The sequence below is a fragment of the Blennius ocellaris genome (assembly GCF_963422515.1).
Source record: "Blennius ocellaris genome assembly, chromosome: 1".
In the NCBI taxonomy this organism is placed as follows: domain Eukaryota; kingdom Metazoa; phylum Chordata; class Actinopteri; order Blenniiformes; family Blenniidae; genus Blennius; species Blennius ocellaris.
Window position 1 is genome coordinate 14,858,851 of NC_137650.1, and position 25,250 is coordinate 14,884,100.

Sequence of the window (25,250 nt, forward strand, 5' to 3'; positions counted from 1 at the left end):
CAAAACAAATATAGATTTGATAATCAAACTAGATGTTCGACTTATCAACAAAGAACAAAGTCTGTTATTTAAGCTTATAGTTATTTTTACTTTGATAGTAATTATCTTCACCTGTACATGATTTTACAGTGCAGAAACACATCACAAAAAAGACACAATGGAAACTGATATTATAATATTGTTTTTTTTATTAGAAATAAACACAGTCCATCAACATAAATACACCACAATAACTATTGGCCCTTCTTTTCTTGATATGAACTACAAACTCAAACATGCTTTTCATGATCATTCATTATATACAAACACACACACACACACACAATCTTGTGTGGAAGAATCAAACAAACAGCCACTTCTTTTATAAACTCTCCACGACATGTGGGTGTGAAATGAGGCAACACAAAAAGAGGTGAGGTAATGAAAGGAGAAATCACTGGTGGGTTTATGTGCACTTTGTGAACTTATATATATTAGTGCTGTCAATCGATTAAAAAAATAGCACAATTTATTTTTAATTAATTGCAATTTATCATTGTTTTTCTACTGAAGACTGAAGCTTGTAATGGCTATTTTTTCAGGGAAAACCACAGAATTAATGTCAACTCAACACACGCAGACTATATTTTAAATTTAAATCTTTTGAGCTTTGCGTGATGCTGTTTATCTCCAAGATTACAATAATAAAACCATAAATAAATGAATATACATCTAATATAAGTCTGGGTTTTGTTAGATTGCAGGTCCACCACTTAGAGAATTTGAATATTTCTAGAGACAAAGTTGTAAAAGTGTTGCACGAACAAAGTGGCAATAATATATTGTAATATCCACACACAAGAGAGACTGCAGCACACACACACACCCACACAGTATAGAGGAGAGCCAGGGAAAGAGAGAAACAGGAGAAATGAATGTTTTACCTCCCAGTATTTCCTCCAGCTTTAGCAGTTTGGTGGCTGCTTGTCAGCCAACATGGCAACCTGCTGCTTAGCTGCAGAATTACTTCTGTGGTAAATTCGGCTTTTCAAAGTAAAACTAATGACTCACTTTCTCAATCAGCCGTCAGGTAACTTTTTTAAAGTGAAACTTTCTGCCTTAATATTATTCCACTCAGTTATTGTGCTGCTCTGGAGTCAAGGTGCTGTGCCAACGGGATGCTGCACGTGCTGCTGCTCCAGTAAGGGAGTTTAAAAAAACACCCAAAAAACGGAAATAAAGAAAACTCTTAATTACTTAAACATTTTTTAAAGAGTTAAAGGTGTCAAATCACTTAATTAAATTAACACATTAGTTTTAACAGCACTAATATATATATATATATATATGTATGGAGAATCAACGGGGCTTGGATAACATAAAAAGCTCTCGTATTCAGTGTTTGAAAAATATAAAATCAGGTTAGAATCATACAGACATGGAGTTCACTGGCACACTTCTGAATCATCAGAGGAATCCAAACAAACAAAAGCAAAGAAAGAATAAGGACTATGAGACCGGGAACGGCAGTTAGCTTGAGTTTTATTCACCGGCTGCTTTCAGATCTTCTTGATCTTCTCTCCGGCTACCACAGGGTTTTCTTTCCTGATCTTCTCGGCCGCGTCGGCTTTGTAGTCAAAGGTGCAGTTGTGGACGTCCGAGTATCGATGCCGGCCGCAGAACACGTTCCCGCAGCGACAGTCGAAACCTGAGACACACACAGATAAAGCGAACGTCAGAACGTCACAGAGAAGCTGTTACTAGTAAAGGATCTGATACTGCAGGAAGTACGAGATGCTGAGAGGATGAGCCATTGTCCCCGGTTTGGAAAGTCTTTAATATTAATGAGATGACAAAAGTAAGAGAGAGTGTGAATTAACTTCTGCCAAATTATCAAGAGGAGAAAAATAGTTTGTGCAATACCAGCAACTTAATCACCAACAGAGTTCCCCGATGTTGCTGATTAGTTTAACTGCTCCGTGGATCAGGAAGGATTCTACTCTGAGTCGTGATGAAGAGTTTCAGGCTCAAACACCAGTGACGCAACATGCTCAACATGATTCAAGTCTGACTGACAGTCATGAACAGCGAGCTCGGTCCCTCAGTTTACAGTACGTGTAGGTTTTATTTCAGTATTAAGTATTTGTATCTGTACTCGTTATCGACAAGTGGCTAAAGGTTAGTACTCGTGCTTGTCCTGTAAAAAAAGTGATATGGGTGTATTCCAATTAAAAACCCTTTGATTTACAGAGAACCAGCTGGAACTCTACACCTTCTGTGTTGATTTCCAGGTGTGTGTGTGTGTGTGTGTGTGTGTGTGTGTGTGTGTGTGTGTGTGTGTGTGTGTGTGTGTGTGTGTGTGTGTGTGTGTGTGTGTGTGTGTGTGTGTGTGTGTGTGTGTGTGTGTGTGTGTGTGTGTGTGTGTGTGTGTGTGTGTGCGTGCGTCACCTGTCAGTCCAACTTTCTTGCGGCAGGTAAAGCAGCGTTTTGTCTTGGCTTTGGGTTTCTCCTCAGTCTCCAGCGAAGACTCCAGCAGCGCTTCAGACTCAGACGCTGAGGGAGAAAGTCAAAACTCAGTTGATAAACACACGCACACACACACACACAGAGATGACCACGTCTGGTAACTTCCACAGGTCAGAACCCCAACTTTTCATTTGTTTCTTTCTTGCAAACTTCAGTACTGAAAGAAATCATACTTTGTAATTGTTCTGCTGTCAGACTGGCTACTGCTCCTGAGGTATTCTTCTCTTCTGAGGTCGCTGAGGTTGAAGGTGACGCGCTGAAAAACGAACACACACACGATATAGAACAAACACAGCACACATTAATAATAGAACCTGGTGACACCGAACACACGTGGGGATAATTACACAAATCAGGCCGAGGTAAGATTTGTGGCTGATGATGTATTTTTAAACAATTTCCATTTCAAGGAATTTAAAGTCGATGGAAGGTGTGGCACCTACCTGCAGTGTGCAGACAAAGTGTGTACAGGAGACGTGGCTGCTGGTGAAGCGACTGTAACGTCGTCTGAGCACTGGGCGAGCAGGGACTCTCCAACGTTGCTCTCAGAAGAAGAAGAACCTGCACAATTTAGGAGTGAATCCATCACTTAATACCATCTGGTGCATTTTAGCATACAAAATCTGGCATTCGGTCTGAATGTTTACAATCTCATTTATACGTATTTTTCGAGAGAATCCCGTAGATTTAACTGTGTTTTGTCGGAGAAGCATTATCAAAGTAGGCTATTAAATATAACCTACAAACAGATAACAGACTCAGTAAATCAGGGATGTCTTGATTGGATCAGTCAATTGTAGCATTTTGAATTAGAATGTTTTAGCACGTCACACTTTTCAGTTTATTATTTGTCCTCAAATTTGCAAAGCATGTTATCTTTTTTGGGGCGAGACCATTCAGAGATTTAAAAACAAATAAAAGAATCTTAAAATGAATTCTAAAATGTACGGGCAGCCAGTGGAGAGAAGCCAGAACCGAAGTTATGTGTTCCCTCTTACGTGCTCCAGTTAGGAGGCGTGCTGCAGCGTTCTGGACTAGTTGCAGTTGACTCCAACATAAAGTGTGTTACAGTAATCCAGCCCAGGTGTGACGAACGCATGGATTACTGTCTCAAAGTGCTGTGAGCGCGAGATTACGTTCTGGCTCGGAGCTGATTTAGTCAATTGGCAATCTTTCTGTGCGAGCGTTCACCTGGTAGGCTGACATGCCCGCTGCTGTTCTGCCGTTGAAGGAAGTCTTTGTAGCACACCGAACACATGCCATTGTTCCTGGGGTTGCCGTAGAAACCGCACCCGGTGGAACAGAGCAGAGGGCGCTGGCTCTGGTTGGTCTCCTGGGCCATGTCCCTCCTGTAAGGGGAAGAACGGTTGGAGGGTGGGGAGGGAGTGGAATGTTTAATAATGGTGACATTTTCAAATATTGTATCTCTATATTTAGGATTTCTTAGTTTTGTGGGTAAAGTCAATGTAAAAAAATCGAAACTGAAACTAGTTTTTACTACTTGTATGTCTCAGTTAAAAACAATAGACCTCATGCTACATGCTTTCTATGCGTGATTTAGGATCAATTCCAAACTGTGACTCAGTTTGTCTCCACTTTAATGATTCACCTCCCCATCTCACCCTGTCCGTGTGTAAAGTATCCTCTGTACGGGTAAACATCAAGTGCCCCCCATGATATAAAGCTCTTTGCATAGCATCTATTGGCGTGTGAAAGGGTGAAAAAAAAAGGTGTGAAGAGGTCCGAGACTGGTGAGGAGGTGAAAATTAAAGTGAAGTCCAGTAACTGGTCACATCAAATCTACACTTCTTACTGAAGGATCTGGAGGTTTACAGCAGAGGTGCGTCATCATTGTGTTTTGCATTTAACTCAGCAATTCGAAGTATAACTTGTAATGTTACACATTATGTCTTCTATCATGGGTAACTTTTCTTTTGACTGTCACACTTTGGCGAGACGCCTTTGTCACCAGTCTTTGTAAAACTTTGGGCCCGTTCACAAGACAATGTTTTCAAGTGAAAACACAACGCTACTGCTGCATCTTGAGTGCATTCAGATGAATAAATTGATCAGATTGATGCGCTGATTTGTAGTCATAAAGAATAACATCTGATTCAGTCAGTGCATCAGTCTCCTAGTGCTTTGTACTGTATTGGATGGATTTTCCACTTTTGTTATGTATCTTATGAAATTATTCTTATGTTGTTCTAGTGCTCCCTTTATATGTACAGCACTGTATTATTATTTTTTTAATCCGTGAAAAGCACTTTATAAATAAACTTTACTTTTGTTGACCATTTCTGACAAAGGATGGACCCGTTTTGCTGGAATAATTGCGCTTGTTACATTAATTTAAACTGAAATATTCTCCAGAAGTCTAAGAGACATAATCAGAACATGCTTGCACATATATACTCCATGTTGGAATAGGGGGCAGCATAAGCCATTCATCCCATTGAGAATCTCTTCCCTCACAGATCAAAGAACAACGTGTTTTCATGAAGTATTTAGCTTCTGATCAAGGTTTTGCTAATTTTATTTGTGTTCATCGAAACACAGCTGTTTGTGCATGTTTAAAGTATTTTTTAAATCTCGGCTGACATACTCTTAAGATTCTTGAAAGTATTGGATACGTACGATAAAGGAGGCCCATTGTCTTGGGTCTCTGCTGTTCACATTTCAGGTACAGAATCAGTGTCAATCCCACATTTTATCAACTGAACTATGTGCTGGGAGCTCAAGTTCAGCTAATTTCACAACACAGCACACTATGACAGAAAGCACCGCGCTGTGCTCTGTGGCATTCAGGTTACAGGGTGGCATGAAGATCGCCTGTGTCCTGTGTTTTCAAAGTATTCGAGGTCGACCGAATTACTCTGAAATGACTCGTACTACACAGGACGCATGAATTAAAAACACATGCAGTGCCTCCGTCTCTTTTGATCAAAGCCATCCAATTGATTTTTAAGGCTAAAGTTGTAGCCTTGCCGCCTATTTGGAGTTCTCTCTGTGACATGCTCGCAAAACGTCAAAGTTTATTTAATTTTTGGTATTTTTTCAAATCTGGATGACTTTTAATAGAACCAAAATTCATAGCCAGGTTAGTAACAAAGCAAACAAAGTTTTGTGACAGGGTTGGTTAGTGATGTCGTGTGTGGAAGTCAGGAGCCTGATCAGGAAGTTTAAGATCATAAAAATAGCCACATTAGATCGCCTCCAAAACTGCAGCTCTTCTCAGTGAGCAGAAGGTAGAAAAAAAAGAGTGAACTGGCAACAAGACCTTTTTTCTACATTGGGAGCAAAGGTTTGTGTGGCCTGACTCAACAAACACGCTGCAACTGCAGCAGAAGTAAATACTGGTTGATATATAAAGGTGTCTGAATACATAGTGTGTAGGAACACTCTGCACAGAAGAGATCTCAACTATCTGAGGAAGACAGGCTCCTTTATGGCTAATGGTAGTAGAGGAACCTGAAGAATCATTTCCCTCTTTAAAGTGTCCATATCTTGTTTACTTAAGTTTTGGGGGGGAAAAAAACAACCCCACAAACTTCTAAATATTGTTCCATATTTATAAGTATGAACATTATTAGACATTTGAAAGTAGCAACTAGGCACAAGGGGATCGGAAGGAAAGTTCTCATCACACCGTTTATAAGAGAAATGCACAAAGACAGACCCATTGAGTGTTTCGACTGTGAGGTCATTCTTTGCATATTCTCCACAAGAGAACAGGATGGGTTGGCTCTTGGCAGCAGATGGAATTGTACACATTTGTTCCTGTCAGACAGAAACTCCACCTGTGACTTTCTCTATGGCTTGGCAAGTCCTTGTTCTGGCGATGAGCAAAACGTTTACACACACTGAACGGGTTCGAGGGCAAAGGCAGAACAAGTATTTGGACAAGATTTAAGTTTTCTAAGGAATGCAAACCACGACACCACTGTTCCTCAGTTTCAGTATATATACATTTAGTACAATTTTTTTTAATGGATATTTCTGGCTTAAATCAGCAGTTCTCAACCTTTTTTTTCTTCTTCTTGGAGTTCCCAATAATGCCCCCAAAACAGTTCAAGATGCCCTCCCATACAAAAGCATAGGGACATTTTCCTGGTCTGCTCAAGGTTTAAAAGGTATTTTTTGGTGGTTTTGTTTCACGAAAACCCTGTTTACTCCATCTCCATGCAGACGGGTGGAAACGCAACTTTTTGAAAAAGGGTTCCAAGGTGGCACTGTGTGAAAACGTTCCAACACCGTCGGCATTGAAAAGGGGGAAAACACAACTTTCCGGCAACATAGCTACAGCGCTCATGCAACACGGCCATATTAAATAGTTGCTTTTGCATGTGCAAACAGATGGTTAATAATGTTTGCCATGACTTAGTAGTTTGATAGTGTACTGTCACTGGAATAACAATCCAATTTGGTCGTCTGTCTTTATGAATGTCTGCGTACTCCCTAGTATTAATGTTTATATGGACTGTTCTCTGCTCGCCTGTGTGTAGTTTCATGACACAAACAAAGCCAACTCCTGTCCTGGCATGACAACTACATTGTTTCCAGTAGTTCCGCGGTTTCAGTGTTGAAACAGACATAATTTTCAAAATGTTGCAGTGTAACTGTGATACTTTTCTGAAATGAAAAATATTACATTTTCTGACATGAAACGTTGTAGACTGGGCCTTATTTTTAATAACCTCTGAGCAGACAAAGCCTTGGGCTCCTCTTGTAATCTCTGGCGACCCTCATGGAGGTCTCGGACCTTAGGTTGGGAACCACTGAACATTAGCCTTTCTTTGCAGTCATTCTGCATTGTAGTTGAGTATATATTTATAAAATGAGGACAGCAGAGCTACGTGGGAAACCAGAATATCAGTATTACATGTAAGATAAAGTAGAAATTAATCGCACAGGGTAGAAATACGTTAAAATATGAGAAGTCTGAAGCTACCACGTCTGATACTCTTCCGAGATATGACTCAGGCAAACACAACTTATCAAACCAAGCAGGCACCCTCCCAAATGAACTCCCAGCCGATCATAACTGCACGTCAGTCACAAATTAAACCCTTATATATGTGAGAAAAGAGAAAAGTGGGGCGACCACAGACTCAAAGTGTCAACAACACAGTCGACCGCTCACTTCCTGCTTCAACAGCAGCCTTTTGTTCCAATAAAAGCACGGCGACCAGGCTCCAAACACACACACAGACACACATCACCGCCACCACAGTCTCTCGAAGGGCTTCCTTAGCTTGTTAGCATTAAACTATGTGACTGACCGACCTCGATAATCGCCCCAAATTCCTTCTCTGCACCTCCTTTTTCTTCCTTTATACTCAGTTGACATCCGACATCATACTCATCCAGCTACAATGTCCGATACACAGTTCGCTTCAATTGGCTGATGGCGGCTCGGGCCACGCCTACAGCTTGAAGCCCATTGGCTGAGCGGCGCGTCAATCATTTCATATTGTCTTTAATAAACAGCTGGTTGGGGGAAGGGAGGACGTCATGCTGTACAACAGAAAGCTGATGGGCTCCAATAAACAGGGTTTTCATTAAAATAGAATAAAAAAAATAAAAAAAACTGTGTCAGAAGAGGAATAAAGTAGAATACTGCAATCTGTTGAAATACCATTAAGTGACAAACAAACAAAAAGTAATCCATTTTACACACCGGTACCGTGTCAATGGATTTCACTTATAGAGCATTTTCCACAGTGTGGAGCTTACGTGTTCTTCCTGTGCATGAGTGAGTTTTCTCCCTGCATTCTGGGTTCCAAAGGCATGCATGTGAAGGTAATTGGTGACTAAATCAGGGGTGTCAAACACAAGACACACAAGGCCTCAAGCGGTTAAAATCTGGCCCACCAAACCACCAAGCAAATTGAAAAAAAGAAAAGGAAAAAAACCCCAAAGAAACCATCAACTTTTTAACACAGTTTTCTAAAGAGTTCCGAGCTGGGATATCAGTGATGCTGCTCATCACTCCGTCACTATTGACAAGTGAGCATCAGCCTCAAAGCCATGCTGTCTGGGTGAGTTTGTGGAAATCTAATGCAACAGCTCAAGTTTTATGGTCATTTCGCTGTATTTTGCACAAGGAGGTTTCACTAAAATTGGCTTTATGTTGGGATTGAAGCAATTTCAGTAGCGACTGTATCTTTTTTTGTGAAACTAGATATTTTCATCATGTATTTGCTGTGCTAAAACAAAGAAAAACTTTCAATATTACATTTGCAGTGGATTCTGGCACTATGTTACCAGTGCAGGCCACTCGAGATGGATTTTGGGCTTTATAGCACCCTGAATGTGTTTGACACCCCTGTTCTAGGGCCTCCATTGGGACTTTGCCAGGCCCATTTCTGCATAATTGTATGCTATGAAAATAAGATTATTGAATTTGCTGTGTGGTGAAAGTTCCACAGTGATGTTTTAAAAACGTGCTGATCAGGAGAGTTTTGCATGAACTCAGACATATGTGTTACCTGCTGGATTCTTTATAACAGGTCAGCTAACAGAATAACATCCACCTTGGATTGTTCAGATTAAATCCTCTGGTATTCTGAGAGATTTTTGTGTGTCCTGATGGGCTTCATATCTCTACCAATCAATCTCAAAGATGACATCACAAACTTAGGGGCCATGATAAGTGAACATATAATTCCTTAATCTTCTTACCAATAGGTGGCATTGTGGCTATGAATAGACATTATCATATGGATGTGTTCAGGGCAGTTTCAGGCACGTCGCAGCATAGAGAGCAGAGTCACACGTCACTTCCTGTTTCATGGCGAACCATCAGATAGTCATTGCCATGGCCATGCCCATTGAGATTATGTTTACATTTTGAGGTGTTTTTGTCAGGAAGGTCTGTTGTACATACTGGCCAGATTTAAGGCCTGCAGAACTTACTGGCTAAGAAGATTATGTTTCACTTGTTGGCTGGAGGTAGGTGTTACAAATGTGAAGACACCATCGGGGGCATTGTGGAGCCATTTTGCCAGACACTAGCGCAATGACATTCAAATGTTAACTTGATTACCACATCTGACGCATGTGCAAAGTTTCATGAAGGTTTGAGCACGTTAAGGCCGCCAAAATGCAGTAGAAGAAAGTATGATAATAATAATAATAATAATAATGCATCATCATCATCATAAGGACCATTTATAACATTCCTATTTTTGTGTATTTTTACACAATCCAATTTCAAATACACATTACATTTTGTTAGATGGTCTACTTTTTTTGTGGGGGATGAAAGAGATTTTTAGCCATAAACTTTTCACCAAAAAATGTGATTTTGCTCAGTTTCACACCATTTCCAGTGGACTTTCATATGTGTGAAAAGCACTTTCTCATTTCTATCAAACATAGCATCAAAAAAGAGAACAAGTGAACCAATGTCACTGTATTTTCCTGGTAAAGGCATCATTGCTGGTCACGACTGTGTGGCTGAGCATTCATAATCAGAAAGTCAGACGACCTCCAGACATGGAGTTCTGAAGTTTTCATCTTCTTGCTGCATGTGCGTGCGTTTATCCATCTGCTCACGTTTCCTCCTGTGGTCCAGCATCATGTCTCTGTGTGCCAAACTGACTGGATCTGACCTGAAGGACATGTCAAAAAATGTAGATGGACTGAAGTGCAAATTAAACTCGATTTATTAGGATGACTCCCACAGCATTGAACTATATGAAAAGAACTTGTAAAACAGTTTTCATGTACCAATCTTGTCAAATCATAATCCTCACTGAATCTATGGATCTGAAAGCTTTGTCCTACTGCATTTGATCCATGTACTGCCTGCACCACATAACATGCAAATTACCCTTTTCCGTCCCCCACAGTTTTACAGGAATAGTACCAATGTATTTCTTCCTTTGTGTCTTTGTCACGACTTGCATATTTTTTTCTTTTTCTATATCGGGTAAGGGATGCAAAGTCTCCCTGACTGCTTTTTCTCTGTGGTGGCGAATGCAACCAAACGTAACACAATTCCAACAGTGATTTCTCTCTCTCTTTTTTAACCCATGTCACACCCAAGTTTGTTTGAAAAACATCCATCCATCCATCCATCCAGCCATCCATGCCAACTGACTGTGGGTTTATGTTCTGCTGCCAGGACACACTTGTAAAAGAGTCTCAATGTGGTTCTCCTGACTAAATAAAGGCTCATGAATGAATGAAATGACTACTGACCAGAAGCAATCATACCAGCTATGGCTTTACTTTGGATCACAACCAAAACTGAGATCACTTCAGGAACAGGCATTTTTCAAGTCCGTGAATTCTGTGTGATAGCATACTAAACGCAATATGTTGTGGTTGTTATACGACTGCCAGATATAAATATACAGTTTCACTTGTGAATTATTTTGCTTTCCTATAGGGACTACCTTGGCTTAACTAAGGACATTGTCCCCTGGAACTTGTAGGACTTCTGGTGTGGATGACCTTCAGGTTCGACTGAGCTTTCTTTGACGGAACTGCATCATGTAATTATAGTTCATATATTAAAAGTGTACTTGTTCCACACAACAGGGTCTGTTAAAGCAAGGAACATCAAAGAATGGTAGTGCTATTGTTTTGATAGTAAAATACTAGCGTTTGACTAAAACATTTAAAACTGTTTTGTATTTGTTATCATCCCATATTAACCAAGTAGTAAAGACGTTGGATGGAATTAATGAATGGATGACACAAAAAAACAAACAATTTGTGATATTTGTACTTGCAGCATGCACATCCCACTATTGGCACTGTTTATACTCAGACATATTTGAACCTATCTGATAAAGTATTAACATTAAGCGCACAATTCTTAGATGAAACTGGAGCGCTGGACACTGATGTGACATGTTTCAAGTCATTTAGGGTATGTTTTCTCCACTCCCCAAAAAATAATCCTGTTTTTATTGCTGCTGTTAATTTAAAGTATGCTCTGTACATCTCAATGAAAGTGACGTGTAACTTCACTGAGGTACTGTATGTATTCCATAAGTATTAAACATTCTATATCATTTGTGGTTACAATGCTATTTGAAAAACAAGAAAGTGTCACGATTAAATATGGCAGATTATAGTTCATTACGGTTTGTGTGTTCATGTGTGAGGTTGTGTTACAGCCACAAGAGGGCAGTAGAGTCACGTCAAGACCTCAAAGTGTAGAAGAAGAGTGAGCGCGCTCAGCTGACAGTGCTTGGTGGTGTGTTGTGTTCACTGTCTGTTGTAATGTGTGCACTCTCCCCGCACGTGTCCGATATCCTCGTTAATGTTTAACTTTAAAGTTACTGGCAGATGTTGAAACTACCTTCCGTCACACTACCGGGCAGCAGACACACGCACCCGTTTAAGTCTCGACTCTTTATTCAACGGCTTTCTTCTAAGCTGTACGTGAACGCAGCATGGCCGCTCTGCGTGCAGCCAAACAGGCTCTAAGGAGGGAGATCAAGCGGAGGGTCGCGGCTCTCAGCGAGGACGAGAAGCGGCGCCAGTCTCTGGTGGTCTCACACAAGGTGAGGACACGCTTATCCACACTGAGATCAAATGCAGTTTGTGAATGTTCGGTGGAGAGGAGGAGAAAGAAAACCCTCCTGGCAAACTGTCATCAGGGCCGTGTATAAATATTCTGAGGGTCAGGGGCTTGAAAGCAAAGAGCCCCCCCAACGATATTATTATTATTATTATTGTTATTATTATTATTATTACATAAAGAAAATTATGTGATATGAACTTGTCTCTCTCGATCTTTGTGCACAACCAGACACATATATACTGCAGCTCAAGGACCAGGAATTGGAATTTGGACCAGTTGTATTTGAAGAAAACTAAATTAATCTCTGAAAAGAAAAAAATGAAATTGCTGCAATCCATTCAGTTGATGAAAAATTTGCCCTTGAACCACATTTTGGTTACATTTTCACTTAATTATCCAAAGTTGGAGCCCATTTCTGGATTTTTGTGTGTAAGCATGGGGGGTTATTAATTTTATTTGGCCTAAAAATACAAAAACAATTGGGACACTTTGTATTCAGCTGCTATTTTGTTGTTCAAACAATTACTCACTCAACTTGTTCTAATTGTTTGTGTTCCACTAGAGTGCATGACAAGGAGAAAAGAAACGTTATTCCACTCAAGGAAGGCAGCCTAATTATTTGCAAAAATGAAAATCTTGATTAAATAAAACCATTTAAATTTTGTATAGCTGGTTAAAATCTGTGATTCTTTCTCGTCTCTTTATTTCCTTCCAGCTGTTGCGACACCCGAAGTACATGTCGGCCCAGCGGATCGCCGTGTTCCTCAGCATGAAAGACGAGGTGTGCACTCAGGAGATCATCAAAGACGTCTTCAAATGGGGCAAAAGCTGCTTCATCCCCCGATACGAGAGCAACAGCAGCCACATGGACATGCTGAGGCTGCACAGTCTGCAGGACATGGGCGCTCTGCCTCTGACATCCTGGGACATCCGACAGCCGGCCGAGGACGACAACAGCAGAGAGGAGGCGCTGAGTGGAGGTACACACTAACATCACTGTTACCATGGCAACCCCCATCGCACTTAACATGTTTCAGATATGGTAACGTCACTGAGGCCCCGTTTACACGACAATGTTTTCATGTGAAAACTTTTGTAGCATTTTGGGTGTCCGTTAACAACCCAGCAGAAGCTTGGAGTCACTGAAAATGCTCTGATTTGGTTTCTGTGGAAACGAGGGGAAGCGCAACTTTTCTGAAATGCTGCTACTGCACAACACGGCTGTAGTACGTAATTCTTCTGCACATGGTTAGTAGATGGACAATAAGAACATAGTTTCCTCCAGAGTATCATGACTCCCAGTCCATATTCTCCTGGGACTTGGTAGTTTTATAGTTGACAGTCACTGTAATAACAATCCAAATTTGTCATCTCTCCATACGAATGTCCGTGTACAGCCATTGTTAATGTTTATAGCATATTGTTCTCTGCTGCATGTGTGTGTGGTTTCAGTATTAAAATTATACACATTGCTCCCGAACAAAGTCCAGGGTTAAAAAAAAAAAATTTAAATGCAAAAAGCGTACTGAAAGTGCAGCATTGAAGTATAAGGTTTCTCCTTCAATTCCATACAAAAAGTCAAAAAATCCGTTTGCAAAATTTTGAGAAATTCAACTTTTAAAACTTCATCATGCCTCATCTATTTCCCATATTTGCTCTATTAAGCGATGTCAGTGCACATGAAATATCTGAAAACTGGTGATTCTACTCCCTATCAGCACTCACAACTTAAATACCAACAACCACTGATGGAACCATTGATGAAATCCAAGTTCAACTATAAATTCTATTTTAATACAAGAGTGTTACAAACTTCAGCTGGCTACATAAAGATGTCAGTTGAAACAAATACTTATTTGACCAATACCATACTTATCTAAAATAACTATAAGATGCACTCAAACATGATGGGTACTCTCAAGAACAGGCACTCGGTCGAGCACATACCTTCGTCTGGCGCCATGTTTGTTTGTGGAACTGATTTAGTGTTGCAAGCATGTTAGCCGTTAGCTCATGTCGATGCTAACTCGTGAGTCAGATGGCAACATCACTGTGTGGAACACTTAGCGGAGGCAAACAGATAAACTACTACCCGAGTCAATATGCTCACATCGCATACTCACCAAACCAGGATATTAACCGGCGAAGCGGCGTTAGTATGGCAGCTTCCGCGCTGCAGCCCTGACTGACGGCGCACCGCAGAGCTCCAGTGTGTCCACAACAGAGGAAATATCTTACCTCTCCCGGAGCTGATCGATCTCAAAATGTAATCGATTGATCCTTGGATGAGGAGTTCATGCAATTCGGGTCAGACAGTTTGGGGAAAAGTTGGTAAAATACATACATACATAAACCAATAAATACACGCAGACAAAAACATAACCTACGCCGCAAGGTTTGTCGGTGAAGGTAACAAACAACAGCTTTTAGTCATGGCCAGCCAACCATCTGTCATTTCGGTTTCAAAAGATTGCAGTGAAAACACGAAAAATTTCTGAAACAAAAATGAAACTATAATGCGATTTCACGTTGTCGTGTGAATGGGGCCTAATTTACTGGCTAATAGATGCTAAAGCACTCTAGCATTCTACGAAATGAGCCCAGTCCTGTGTTTTGGAGTCTTCCTCCTGAGTCAGGATGCTTAATGAGTTAGCATCAGCTCCAGACTCCGAGATATAGATCAAGTCTCCACTAAATGGATCGGGAAAGTGCTGAGGTCTGTAGAAGGTTGTAACTTTCTACTTCCTCTCCAACTTCTGAAGCTAATGCTACAAGAGAGTGTAATTTATTTGACTTGTCTTGCATATTTAACCATATAGAAATAACTACTGGACTGTTTATGCTACCTTGAAAATGAAAAAATGAAATGAAAGCATGTACCAGTCATTAAGTCCTCAGGAGTCAAAAATACACTGTTGTATCAAAGAAATTTGAAGTTGAAGTTATAATTGGAAAAGAATGAGTTTGTTTAACCTTTTCGGGTTATAATTCTGTGGCAATAACCTCCCAAACCAGATAGTAATTGCACCATGTACACACACAGTTAAGCCCTCTGATGATTGCCATGCTCTCCAGGAAGTGTGGACCTGATCTTGATGCCCGGTCTGGGTTTTGACCGGTCGGGGAACCGTCTGGGACGAGGGAAGGGCTTCTACGACACGTACCTGGAGCGCTGCATCAAACACCCCAGAGGGAAGCCCTACACCATCGCCTTGGCCTTCAAAGAGCAGCTTTGTGAGGAAATCCCCGTCGACGCCAACGACGTGCTCATAGATGAAATCCTGTACGAGGACGACGAGTAGATGATCGGTCCCCGAAAGAGAAGGAAACCCAACCCAGATTGAAACAGAACTGCTAATAATAACTTACAGTAATTATGAACCATGTAATGATGTGCTGGAAGTGCTAAAATTTCATATTTTGGCAAGTTTTCTGCTTTTTAAAGCTCCTTTCAGGCCGCTTCTTCCTCCAGCTGCCTGCGTGACGGCTTCTCATTCTGACTGCATATGGAATTATGCAGACGTGGAGGGAGACGCTCTGTGTGTGCACGGTATTTAGCTTCTGACACATGAGGCTTGACTGTGCAGGAACTCATGTATAATGCACCACATTCACAGCCGGGTTATCTCGTCCTTGGCGAGAGGAGAATAATCTTCTACTAGCTCCATGAAATAATGTGAGAAAGTCCCAGCTTGGCATCAGGTGGAGAAGTGAGCAAACTGGAATATTAAGTTCAGGGATGGGATTAATAACCTGAGGTCCATGTATCGGAGGGGCATGAAAAGCAGATGTTTGAAAGGTTTTAATGACCTCTTAATTCCTAACACGAGTTAATAGTTTCACTGAAACCTGAGTGTACGTTCAACTGAAAGTCAAATTAAATCCCTGCATGGCTGTGGTCTGAGTTTCTGTGTCATTAACCTCCAAACCGAAATTCAATAATGAAAAAATGTCAGAGTTTTTAAAATTTTGTCTTGAACTCCTCTTATTCCTCCAGGCTGAAATAAAGACTGAAATAAAAACTGAGACGGAGTTTGCATCAGATATTCCAACGTTTTGAGAGCTGTAATTGTAACTGTATCATAAGGACACGGAGTGGTGAGAATGGACCGCGAGTAATGTTACCAGAAGTTCCTGCAACATTAGTTGGTTTACTGTTCCTTCGAAAATCTGAATAGAAATGAACTCTTTGAATTGTTATATGGATCAGATTGAAACTCCACATTGTGATGCATCACTTACAGGACAGTTGAAAGGAGCACAAGGTCGGGTTTCTAATTTTTCACATTATGAATGATAATTATTCATTATGATATGATATGATTATGATAATTATGTTGCTTATTTGTTGACGTTACTTGGACAGTGCTTGTGAGACTAATTCCACTTCCTCTCCTAGTTCATGGCCCTCCTTACAGAGCATTTCACTAAAAACTAAATTATACTGTTGAATGTAATGTACATTTTTACATGAGTTTTCCAACATTATTCTCACACTGTCACAGAGTAGAAATACATTTTAAATTCACCCTCCACTGCTGAAAAAAAGACAATCCCACCTACTAATAATCCTATTTGAATCCTGTGTGTCACCTTTCTTGTCTCAATGAATACTATTAAAATTGTTATTTTTTGCCAGATGTCTGTATATAGAAGTAGATGAGTTTGACTAACGTAAATCTTTCTAGGTGCTGTTAATCAGTGGAAAAGTGCTTGGTCCATTGAGTGAATTCCATTTACCATTTATATGAATATATTTGATTTTTCACCACCTGGTCTGACTAATATCTCTTTTAAATTAACTAATTGAATACCAAACACTCATAGATGTATTCTTTAAAATATATTTAATGGAGTAGTATTAGAATTTTTGTGAAATTCCCCTGAAATGACGAACTCGAAGCTTTCATTTTAAACGGAAAAATTAACCAAAACAACAGGCTGCAGACCTGGAGTCGGTTTCTTCAGTTTTTTTACTGGACAAAACTGAGAAATGGGAACTTTGAATAAATGGCCTCATCTTATTGTGCTGAGCAAACCACAAGTCAGGACAGATTCATTACGGGAGCTCTCATTGAATCCACACTGACCTCGATTCTAAAATCTAATGGATTATATTTAGATTAATTTCAGCAGCCCCCCCCCCTCCGCAATCTTCCATCCAGCCAACTCAGAAAGGCTCCCCAAGCTCAAAACTGAAGCACACACCATCTTCCCCAATCTTGTAGATCATCATTTTAATTCAGTACCACACACACACCTAACTGGGCTGGTCTCGTTAAAAAAAAAAAAAAAAAAAATCAAAACAACCTCCAAACGTTTCCCCTTTAGAGTAAAGTCTATCACTTCACAGAGCACAGGATTTCTGCATGCGTCTTTCCACAAACTCACCCTCAACGTACCTTCAAGGTTGATGCTATTTCACTATTCAGATCAACTGAAACCCTCTTGAAGAAAAGAGCGGAAAAGTTTGAAATTTGCAAGGTCATCTTGACCGAACCTTTTTGCAGGCCAGTTGTTGCCCGCGGCTGCACGTTGACCACCTTGGTCACAGATAATTTAGCTGCTTGGTTGTTGGATCCCAGCTGTCAAAAGTGAAAATGATAAGAGATGTGTGAGCACTGATTTAGCACTGTACAATCTAAAAGAACATGCTGTGTAATAAAGAGTTAATTTCCATAATAGTTGACAGATGAACCTGCTTGTGACGCCTGGCTTCAGAAATGCTTTTAAATTCTCTAAGGTCAAAGTCATTTACTGACTGTAAAAACTCCTTTTCTCTTTGGAAATCTACTGCAGATCCATATCACACAATTGTATGTCTAAAACTTTGATTTTGTATATGAGACTTTAGTTCTTCCTCTTATTGTCCCTCACTGAGCCGTGGCCAGAGTGTGTGTGGCGTCCCTGATAGCGCAGCAGATTGTGCTTCACGAGCTTCCTTTTCCACTCCGCACTCGTTCTTTCGGCTCAGCAGCTGTACTGCTGAGACGCCACACAATGGTGCAGTCGGTCCGGATGCTCTCAGCGGGAAATGTTGCTGCAGTTTCAGTGAAGACTGTGTTTATTTCCTGCTTCCTGAGGAAGAGGAGCCCATAGCAGGGGTGTCAAAATCATTTTAATTCAGCCCGAACAGATGTCAAAGGGGATGACCAGTGGAACTATATCGAATAATAACCAGTACTCCACATTCTTTTTGGTTTTTGTGTGCGAAATGATATCTTTATTGATGTGCTTTCTTTTATATTCTAAAAGTAGCTCAGTGCTTCACAATACAGAAAATAAATCCATTAATTCATTTAATAACCATATTAAGATGGGTCACTTTACTAAAGCAAATAAAGTGATAAAGCACAAGATAAAAATGCAGAAAAAAATATCACAATAATCAGCCCTGTTTAAAATTAACAAACTATGAAATAGGGAAACAAACGTGAACGCAGACATAAAATCCTGATGTAAGAAAAGGAAAAACAGTTGAAAAAATTGGAAGTCCAAATAAAATGGTTTCAGGCTGGATTTTTTTTAAATTTTTAAACATGGTAGCAAACAGTAAATAGTATATATGAATTGGTAGAAAATTGAAGTTCTATGATGAGAACTTTTAATGAAGCAAATCTTAAAGTGTGGATGTGCATTGATAGTCTGAATTCAATATATGTCTTTGCAAAAGCTTAGAACATGATATTTCTGAAGAAAAATAAATTCACTGTAAAAATTTTACCCTTGAAAAGCTGCAAAATTCATTGAAATGTCCCTTTGTAGCTCCTTTCACTTTTGCATTTCCTCGCATTCAGTTGTTCATATTTTGACCCCTGGTTTTATAGTAGACACCCTCATAGTCTCTTTTATGTTAAAATATGGAATGTTGAGAAGAGAATGCACTTCCAGCTGCCCTGGTTAACCCTGATTAATACATCTGGTACAAGGACTGTCATCCCAATTCCCACAAAACATGTTACATGTTTTGTGGACAACTGATAGAATTATTATTTGTGTATCTTGTCAAATTTAAATTTTGGTCTGTGGGGATAATTCTCTGCCTTTTGTTTTCAACTTTGTAAGTGAAGATGTTTCTGTCCTGTTCATACAACAAGCTTTATTGTTCTGATGTTCAGGAGAACCTCAACACACGCACGCACGCACGCACGCACGCACACACACACACACACACACACACACACACACACACACACACACACACACACACACACACACACACACACACACACACACACACACACACACACACACACTTTCACACAGTCTGTTGTCCTCCAAGTTGTCTTCTTTCTTGCCTTTGCTCGTCACACATGAGTTATACTGCACAATACTGCCTCCACAGGTCATCAGTAGTATTATTCTGTCTGCTTTGCATCTGCAAGCTCCGTTTGGAAATGAACCTCATCACGCAGTAATGAATTCATGGTCTGTCTGTGTATTTCGCAAAATAGAACTTATAACAAGGTGCACCTGTATCTGTCTTTGGGTAATTTAAAGTTTTAATTTGAAGTGTTTTGAAACTTTGTGCAATGACATGGTCAGATCATGTCAAGACTTCCTCAAGTCACAGGTTTGAACCTTCCTCCTGTGAAGCAACAGCCCCGACCACAACCGCAGCTTCATAGTGGAACGGTACACACACTTGTCTTGTGTTCCCTCTGCAGGAGCATTGTTTGGAGCTATTGATATTTTCTTAGTTTCTTATGCATGCAGCAGCAGTGCGGCAACACAGCTGAACGTCTCCTATACTGAGTTTGTGCTGCTGCTCTGCTTTCACGGCACCATCTGGGAAGACAGGTTGTCAGAGAGAAAATCCTCAATCTGTCAATGAAATCAGTTGTTCCACTTCATGACAGAGTGGCAGAAGAAAGAGGCCCACATTTCTCATATAGCCTGATTTAATTGATTTGCATCTGGCTCCTCTCAATCAGTGTGTGCTAGAGGAATTCATATGAAATCTTTGTTTTTCTAAGGATGACAGAGCACAAATGAGCTGTCAGAATCAGAAACCCTCTGTCAGCTGAGAAGCAGGTGCTCTGGAATTTAGTCTTCACTTAAACAGAAAATTGTTTCGTTTTAGGTCCTAACCTCTGACACATTCCTCAAGCCATATATCCAGAGAAAAGGAAAGGATGTTATGCTCTAAGATGCTGGTTTAGTACTTACGTTCTGGGACCCTCTTGGGGAGGCGCCATAGTGGTTTCGCCTGTTCTGAGGTGGTCAAAATTAAGTCGGCACGTGGAACGGAAACCATAATAAGACACTTTGAGATTCTACAGCAGACCTAGGAAACTATAACTTACATTTTAAAGCCCTGCTTTTTCTGCCCACCACTGCTTACTCGGGACTCAGGTCCTTCAAAGCTACTAAACATATGAATCATATTATTATCGTCCTTCACCCATAGAGAGAACCAGGACCCATTGGTCTTTATATTGTATACTCTGCCGTCCATTGTCATGGCTGTTTGTAACTTGAATCATAAATAAAACACAATATCAGAATGTATAATGCGCTGTTGCAGTAGACACTCACTCATATTCACATTCACAGCAGCTTTATAGTCATTTAGTTTGTGTGATATTTATTGTTTGCTTCTAGTTTTCAGTAGAAAAAGATTATTTGAGAAAAAGGTTATATTGTAAGTATATAAGTTAATATTCTTTCTGCTCCCTTTTATTCAGGAATTTGAAAACGTTTCTTCTGTATTGCAAACTTTTGTTCTGTATTGTATCAAATAGATTTTTTTAAATTTTACAGAGACTGAAATAAATCAACCAACCAGTAAAATACAATTTCACAGATTTCATCTACCCAACATGTTATAGCCACATGGTGATCAACCATATTCAATGACCAACACTTGTATATGTCTTCATTTCCAACATAAATAAATATTAATCAGCACAACCATACTACTACTTCTACTACTATGACTACTAATAATAAATATAATAATAATCAATAAGTACTCATCAATCATAACAATAGTGTATAAGGAATAGGGAGAAGCGCCTTTCTTTTCTAGCCTTACCCCCAAATCAATGTTTGTTTCATCAGGTTATTCGTCCATCCATCCATCCAACCCTGTACCTTGTAATTTTTATATAACTGTTTTAGAGAAACTAAACTGATCAGACTTCATTAATCCCCTTGAGAAAATTAAATTTTTCACATTGACCCATCCAACTTCTTTGATGCAGTGTGCAGTACACAGTAAGGCGCTCCGGGGAGCTGATGGGGGGGGGGGGGGGGGGGGGGGTTAGGGCTAGGGTTAGGGCTAACCCTAACCCTAACCCTAACCCTAACCCTAACCCTAACCCCTAACCCTAACCCTAACCCTAAAATCTTGCTGACCAATCCAGAGATATAATCTCGAGAGTATCCTGGGTTGACCTCAAGGCCTCCTCTCAGTCGGTCATGCCTTCAAGATCTCTAATGTGAGACAGCCAGGGGACATCTTCATCAGATGTCTCCACTGGCTCGTCTTAATGTGGACAAGTGGCTCGACTTTGACTTTATCACGAAGAGCGACGCAATGAAAACTCATCTCAGCCTCTTGTATCCACACTCTCATTCTTTCGGTCATGACCCAAACTCATCACTTTGTGACGTGACTCATTCTGCACTTGTTTTGTCTTAAAACTGTGCTCACCAAACACCACTAGATTGTCTCCCACCTGTAACAAGGCACTGTGGGTAATTCCAGTCAGCGAGAAGAGTCATGAAAACGACTTAGTCTGAAGCTGTGGGGGACAAACTTTGTTATGAATATTCATGATACATCACAGATTATGTTAATGCATCATTATATAACCACACCAGCTGGCGCTGAAACCTCCCGCGTGAGTCCAGCGTGAGACCACGATCAGTTGCACAGCCACCGTCCACCACTGATACATCTCCAACCATGACACCGGGTCTGCTGTTGCTTTTTTTTTTTTTTAAAGAAATCCCAAAACAAGAGCTGCGTGCTCCAGTTTATCTATTATGATCGAAAACCATTCACTCCTGAAATCTGCATAGTGGGACAGACATGTGGTCACACCCCATTTGTTCCATGTCCTGCTGTACAAAACAGACATCCAAGTACAAACTGACTTAGCAGAAAAGTGAAATGCATGCTCTCCTCTGCTTCCACGGTAGCATAATGCCATCCTAAATCTTGTTTGCTTATCATCTGCGGAGGAAGTTCTAAAATGCAGGCGGCGTGTTTACATGGGCTTGACTGTCCCAGTTATGAATGTTATTTTTGTTTTGATAAAATATTTGGATTACAGTGTGTACATGCAACACACAGACTTCTGTTTACTCACAACCCCAATCAATGCAATTGTCCTGGCAACTGGAAGCTTTCTCAGGTGTCAAAGATGTTAATTGTGGGATCGCTAATGTGATGACGAGATCACTTCTCTCAGGTGCATCTTCAAGAAGATGTGTGAGCTTCATCTTTGCTTCCACAGCCATGTGTTCTGAATCGTTTCAGAAAGTACAGGCTGAAAACTGTAAAACATGACTGTTATATTGCTGCTTCTGGTACTGGTGGTATTTAATGTATTAAGGGAATGATAACATCTGCATATCACCGAGATCCTGCAGGGTGAATTGTGTTACAGAACTGTGTCAGAGAGGAAGATCTTCGATCTTTTGTTTTAAAGTGGTCCACAATGAGACATGATAAATCCAATAGAGCTGAAATCTGACCCTGCAGAAATACACTACCTTAAGCCCTGCACAATGAAAAAGTGTCAAAAACTAGCAATGGAAAGCTGCCGGGAGCTTCTAGATGGATATACTCAATATCTGGAGGCTGCAACTGTCACACATTCGTCAAATGGGTCACTAATTGTGAGTAGAGTGCCATTTTCTGAGGTATAGGGCATCTTAGAAGTTGTCCAATACCAGCAGAAATCACATTAATTCAAAAGCAAACAGAGAATATTTCTTTACTCCCAGTGACCCATCCAGGTTTCAAAGAAGTGAAAGATGAACTGTAAACCTGCTTCTCTTTGAACATGTTTGCAGTGAAATGTGAAGTTTTCTGTTATGGTGTTATGGTGTCTTGACTCGGTCTCGACCCCTTAAAGTCTTGGACTTGAGATGTTCCGGTCTTGGTCTTCACTTAGTTTCAGGTTAGGTGGCCTTGACTACAACACTTGACTATTAATGAATCCAGACTAATTGCTTCTTCTATGAGCTATTTTCTTCTGGTATTTACTGTCTTTTATTATGTTGTTGTTTTTTTGTAGTCTTCCCAACATTTGTCACATTTCTCAATTGCTTGAACATGTATTGCTGGATGATTTGTTGGACGTGGTTTTGCAGCGTGTTCTGATCCAGTAATCAGTTTGAATGGTAAGCTCTTGTGTTTCTGTGTGGGCGTGTACTGAGCCGCTCATAAAGGCTTTAATCGAGATGCAAGCCACTGACAGAGGCAGAATAATGTCGCCTTTATAAACATGCCGGTAATTACGGCATTCAGGGAGAGATTTTTCAAGAAGCTTAATAACCAAAAACAAAATAGATGGAGAAAAATCAAAACGGTATGACAAACAAGCCAGCAGCAGAAGCAGGACAGGATCGGGAATCTCACTGAAAGCCAGTGAGATAGCGTGAATTAATAAACACAACACTAAAATGTTCAATGGATTCAAGGGGTTTTGTGTATTTACTTTTCTTCATTACAAGTAATCACATTGACTTTATGATTTTAGAAAAATGTTGTGTTATACAAGTAGGGGGAAGTTGAAATTTGACCTCTATTAACAAGGTATTTGCCATGTTGTGATTTTTTTTAAAGTGCTACACACAGTTCCTTCATATAATGAAGTTAGCATTTTTTATATTTGTAATTCTTTATAACAAATCTGCAGACTTTTTCATCTTAGTATAATGCAAATGTTTAAATACTACAACACTGCAAAGATAAAATACAGAAAATATTGCCATCATTGTATAAATGATCGCAATAATACATTTTCAAACAATTTCGAAATTTCAAAAAAATGTAAATTAATTTCTTCTGTTGGCCATTTTATTGTTGTTGTCAGTCCTACTTTGGTGGTGTCATCAACAAATGTGACTACCTTGTTCCTGGTGTGGATGGGTGAACTGCCTTCTGTACATTTTATCAGAGATATCTTTCCGAACAGTGGGGATAAAGACGACAAACAGCAATCTTACATTGTTGTTCCCCTTGGTGTTGGTGCATAAACTACTGGTGTGTATGAAGGTCTGCAGGGACAACAGTTACAATATGAGGGAGGATGATGCTACCACCTCACCATCGATAATGCAGAAAGTAGACTGAATGGTTGTTCACTGTTACATTGCTCTAATTGTGCAATGACACAAGCTTGAATGGTTGTGTTTTAATCAGCTTATAAGAAAAATAACACATCTTAGCAATTTAGGTTTAACAAAACAATTTCAAACACTACAGTCATCATCATTGAATATAATCCTCTGATTCCTCGATGCTACTGTTTCTCCAAATAGTATCTCAATGTTTTGTACCCATGTTTGCTGTTTTGGTCGAAATGACTTCACACCATGACTGAAAATGTGTGCACAGTGATTCACCACTGTGAAAATTAACACAATCAAAGATTTGATGACAAATGAATTAGGGAAATAAATGGTTAAATCCAAAAAGGAAGACAGTGATGTAACACCAACCCCATATTCCCAGAGTAAAGAAATAGTAACAATGGCAGACATGCACGCTTTCCAATTTTGCTCTAGAGTATAGAACAGGGCATCAAACAAGATGCTGACAGAGTGAGTTTTGGAAAGACAAGCATAATGCAACAGCTGCAGGAGAAGTGTTTTTGTTTGTGGACCAAAAGAGTTCATTAAAATTTGTTTCATGTCATTTTGTATATGCATTCATGTATACTCCACACCACAGCAAAGAAAAACTGACCATTTTAAATTTAAAGGTTATTATGGCACTATTTTACTGGTCCGGCCCACTCAAGATGAAATTCTTCTTGTTATATGGCCTCTGAACTGATGTGTGTTTGACATCCCTGTTGTAGACCGTCTCTGGTGCTGCCCAATTTGGTAGCCACTGATCTATTGAAATATATGGGTTAAACTGTAATTCACAGTTTGCTTTTTTTATGAATGGGGGACTGAGTCCATATTCCACAAAAAGCAACAGACTTCAGATATATATACATTTTTTAAATATATT

The 25,250-nt window shown here is 40.0% G+C and overlaps 2 protein-coding genes across 2 annotated transcripts; one reads left to right on the plus strand and one right to left on the minus strand.

Annotated features, from left to right (window-relative positions):
• Positions 1-214: 214 nt before the first annotated feature.
• zfand6 (zinc finger, AN1-type domain 6) lies at positions 215-7,886 on the minus strand. The gene is made up of 6 exons (XM_080496936.1): positions 7,792-7,886; positions 3,697-3,854; positions 2,949-3,066; positions 2,679-2,761; positions 2,428-2,532; positions 215-1,687 (listed from the first exon to the last, which is right to left on the minus strand). The coding sequence occupies exons 2-6, from the start codon at positions 3,845-3,847 to the stop codon at positions 1,539-1,541; spliced, it is 606 nt and encodes a 201-aa protein (XP_080353062.1). The 5' UTR covers positions 3,848-3,854; positions 7,792-7,886; the 3' UTR covers positions 215-1,538.
• Positions 7,887-11,783: 3,897 nt separating this feature from the next.
• On the plus strand, positions 11,784-15,649 carry mthfs (5,10-methenyltetrahydrofolate synthetase (5-formyltetrahydrofolate cyclo-ligase)). Its single transcript, XM_080497539.1, has 3 exons — positions 11,784-12,029; positions 12,765-13,029; positions 15,125-15,649. Exons 1-3 carry the CDS (start codon positions 11,919-11,921, stop codon positions 15,349-15,351), a joined length of 603 nt encoding a protein of 200 aa, XP_080353665.1. The 5' UTR covers positions 11,784-11,918; the 3' UTR covers positions 15,352-15,649.
• Positions 15,650-25,250: the final 9,601 nt, after the last annotated feature.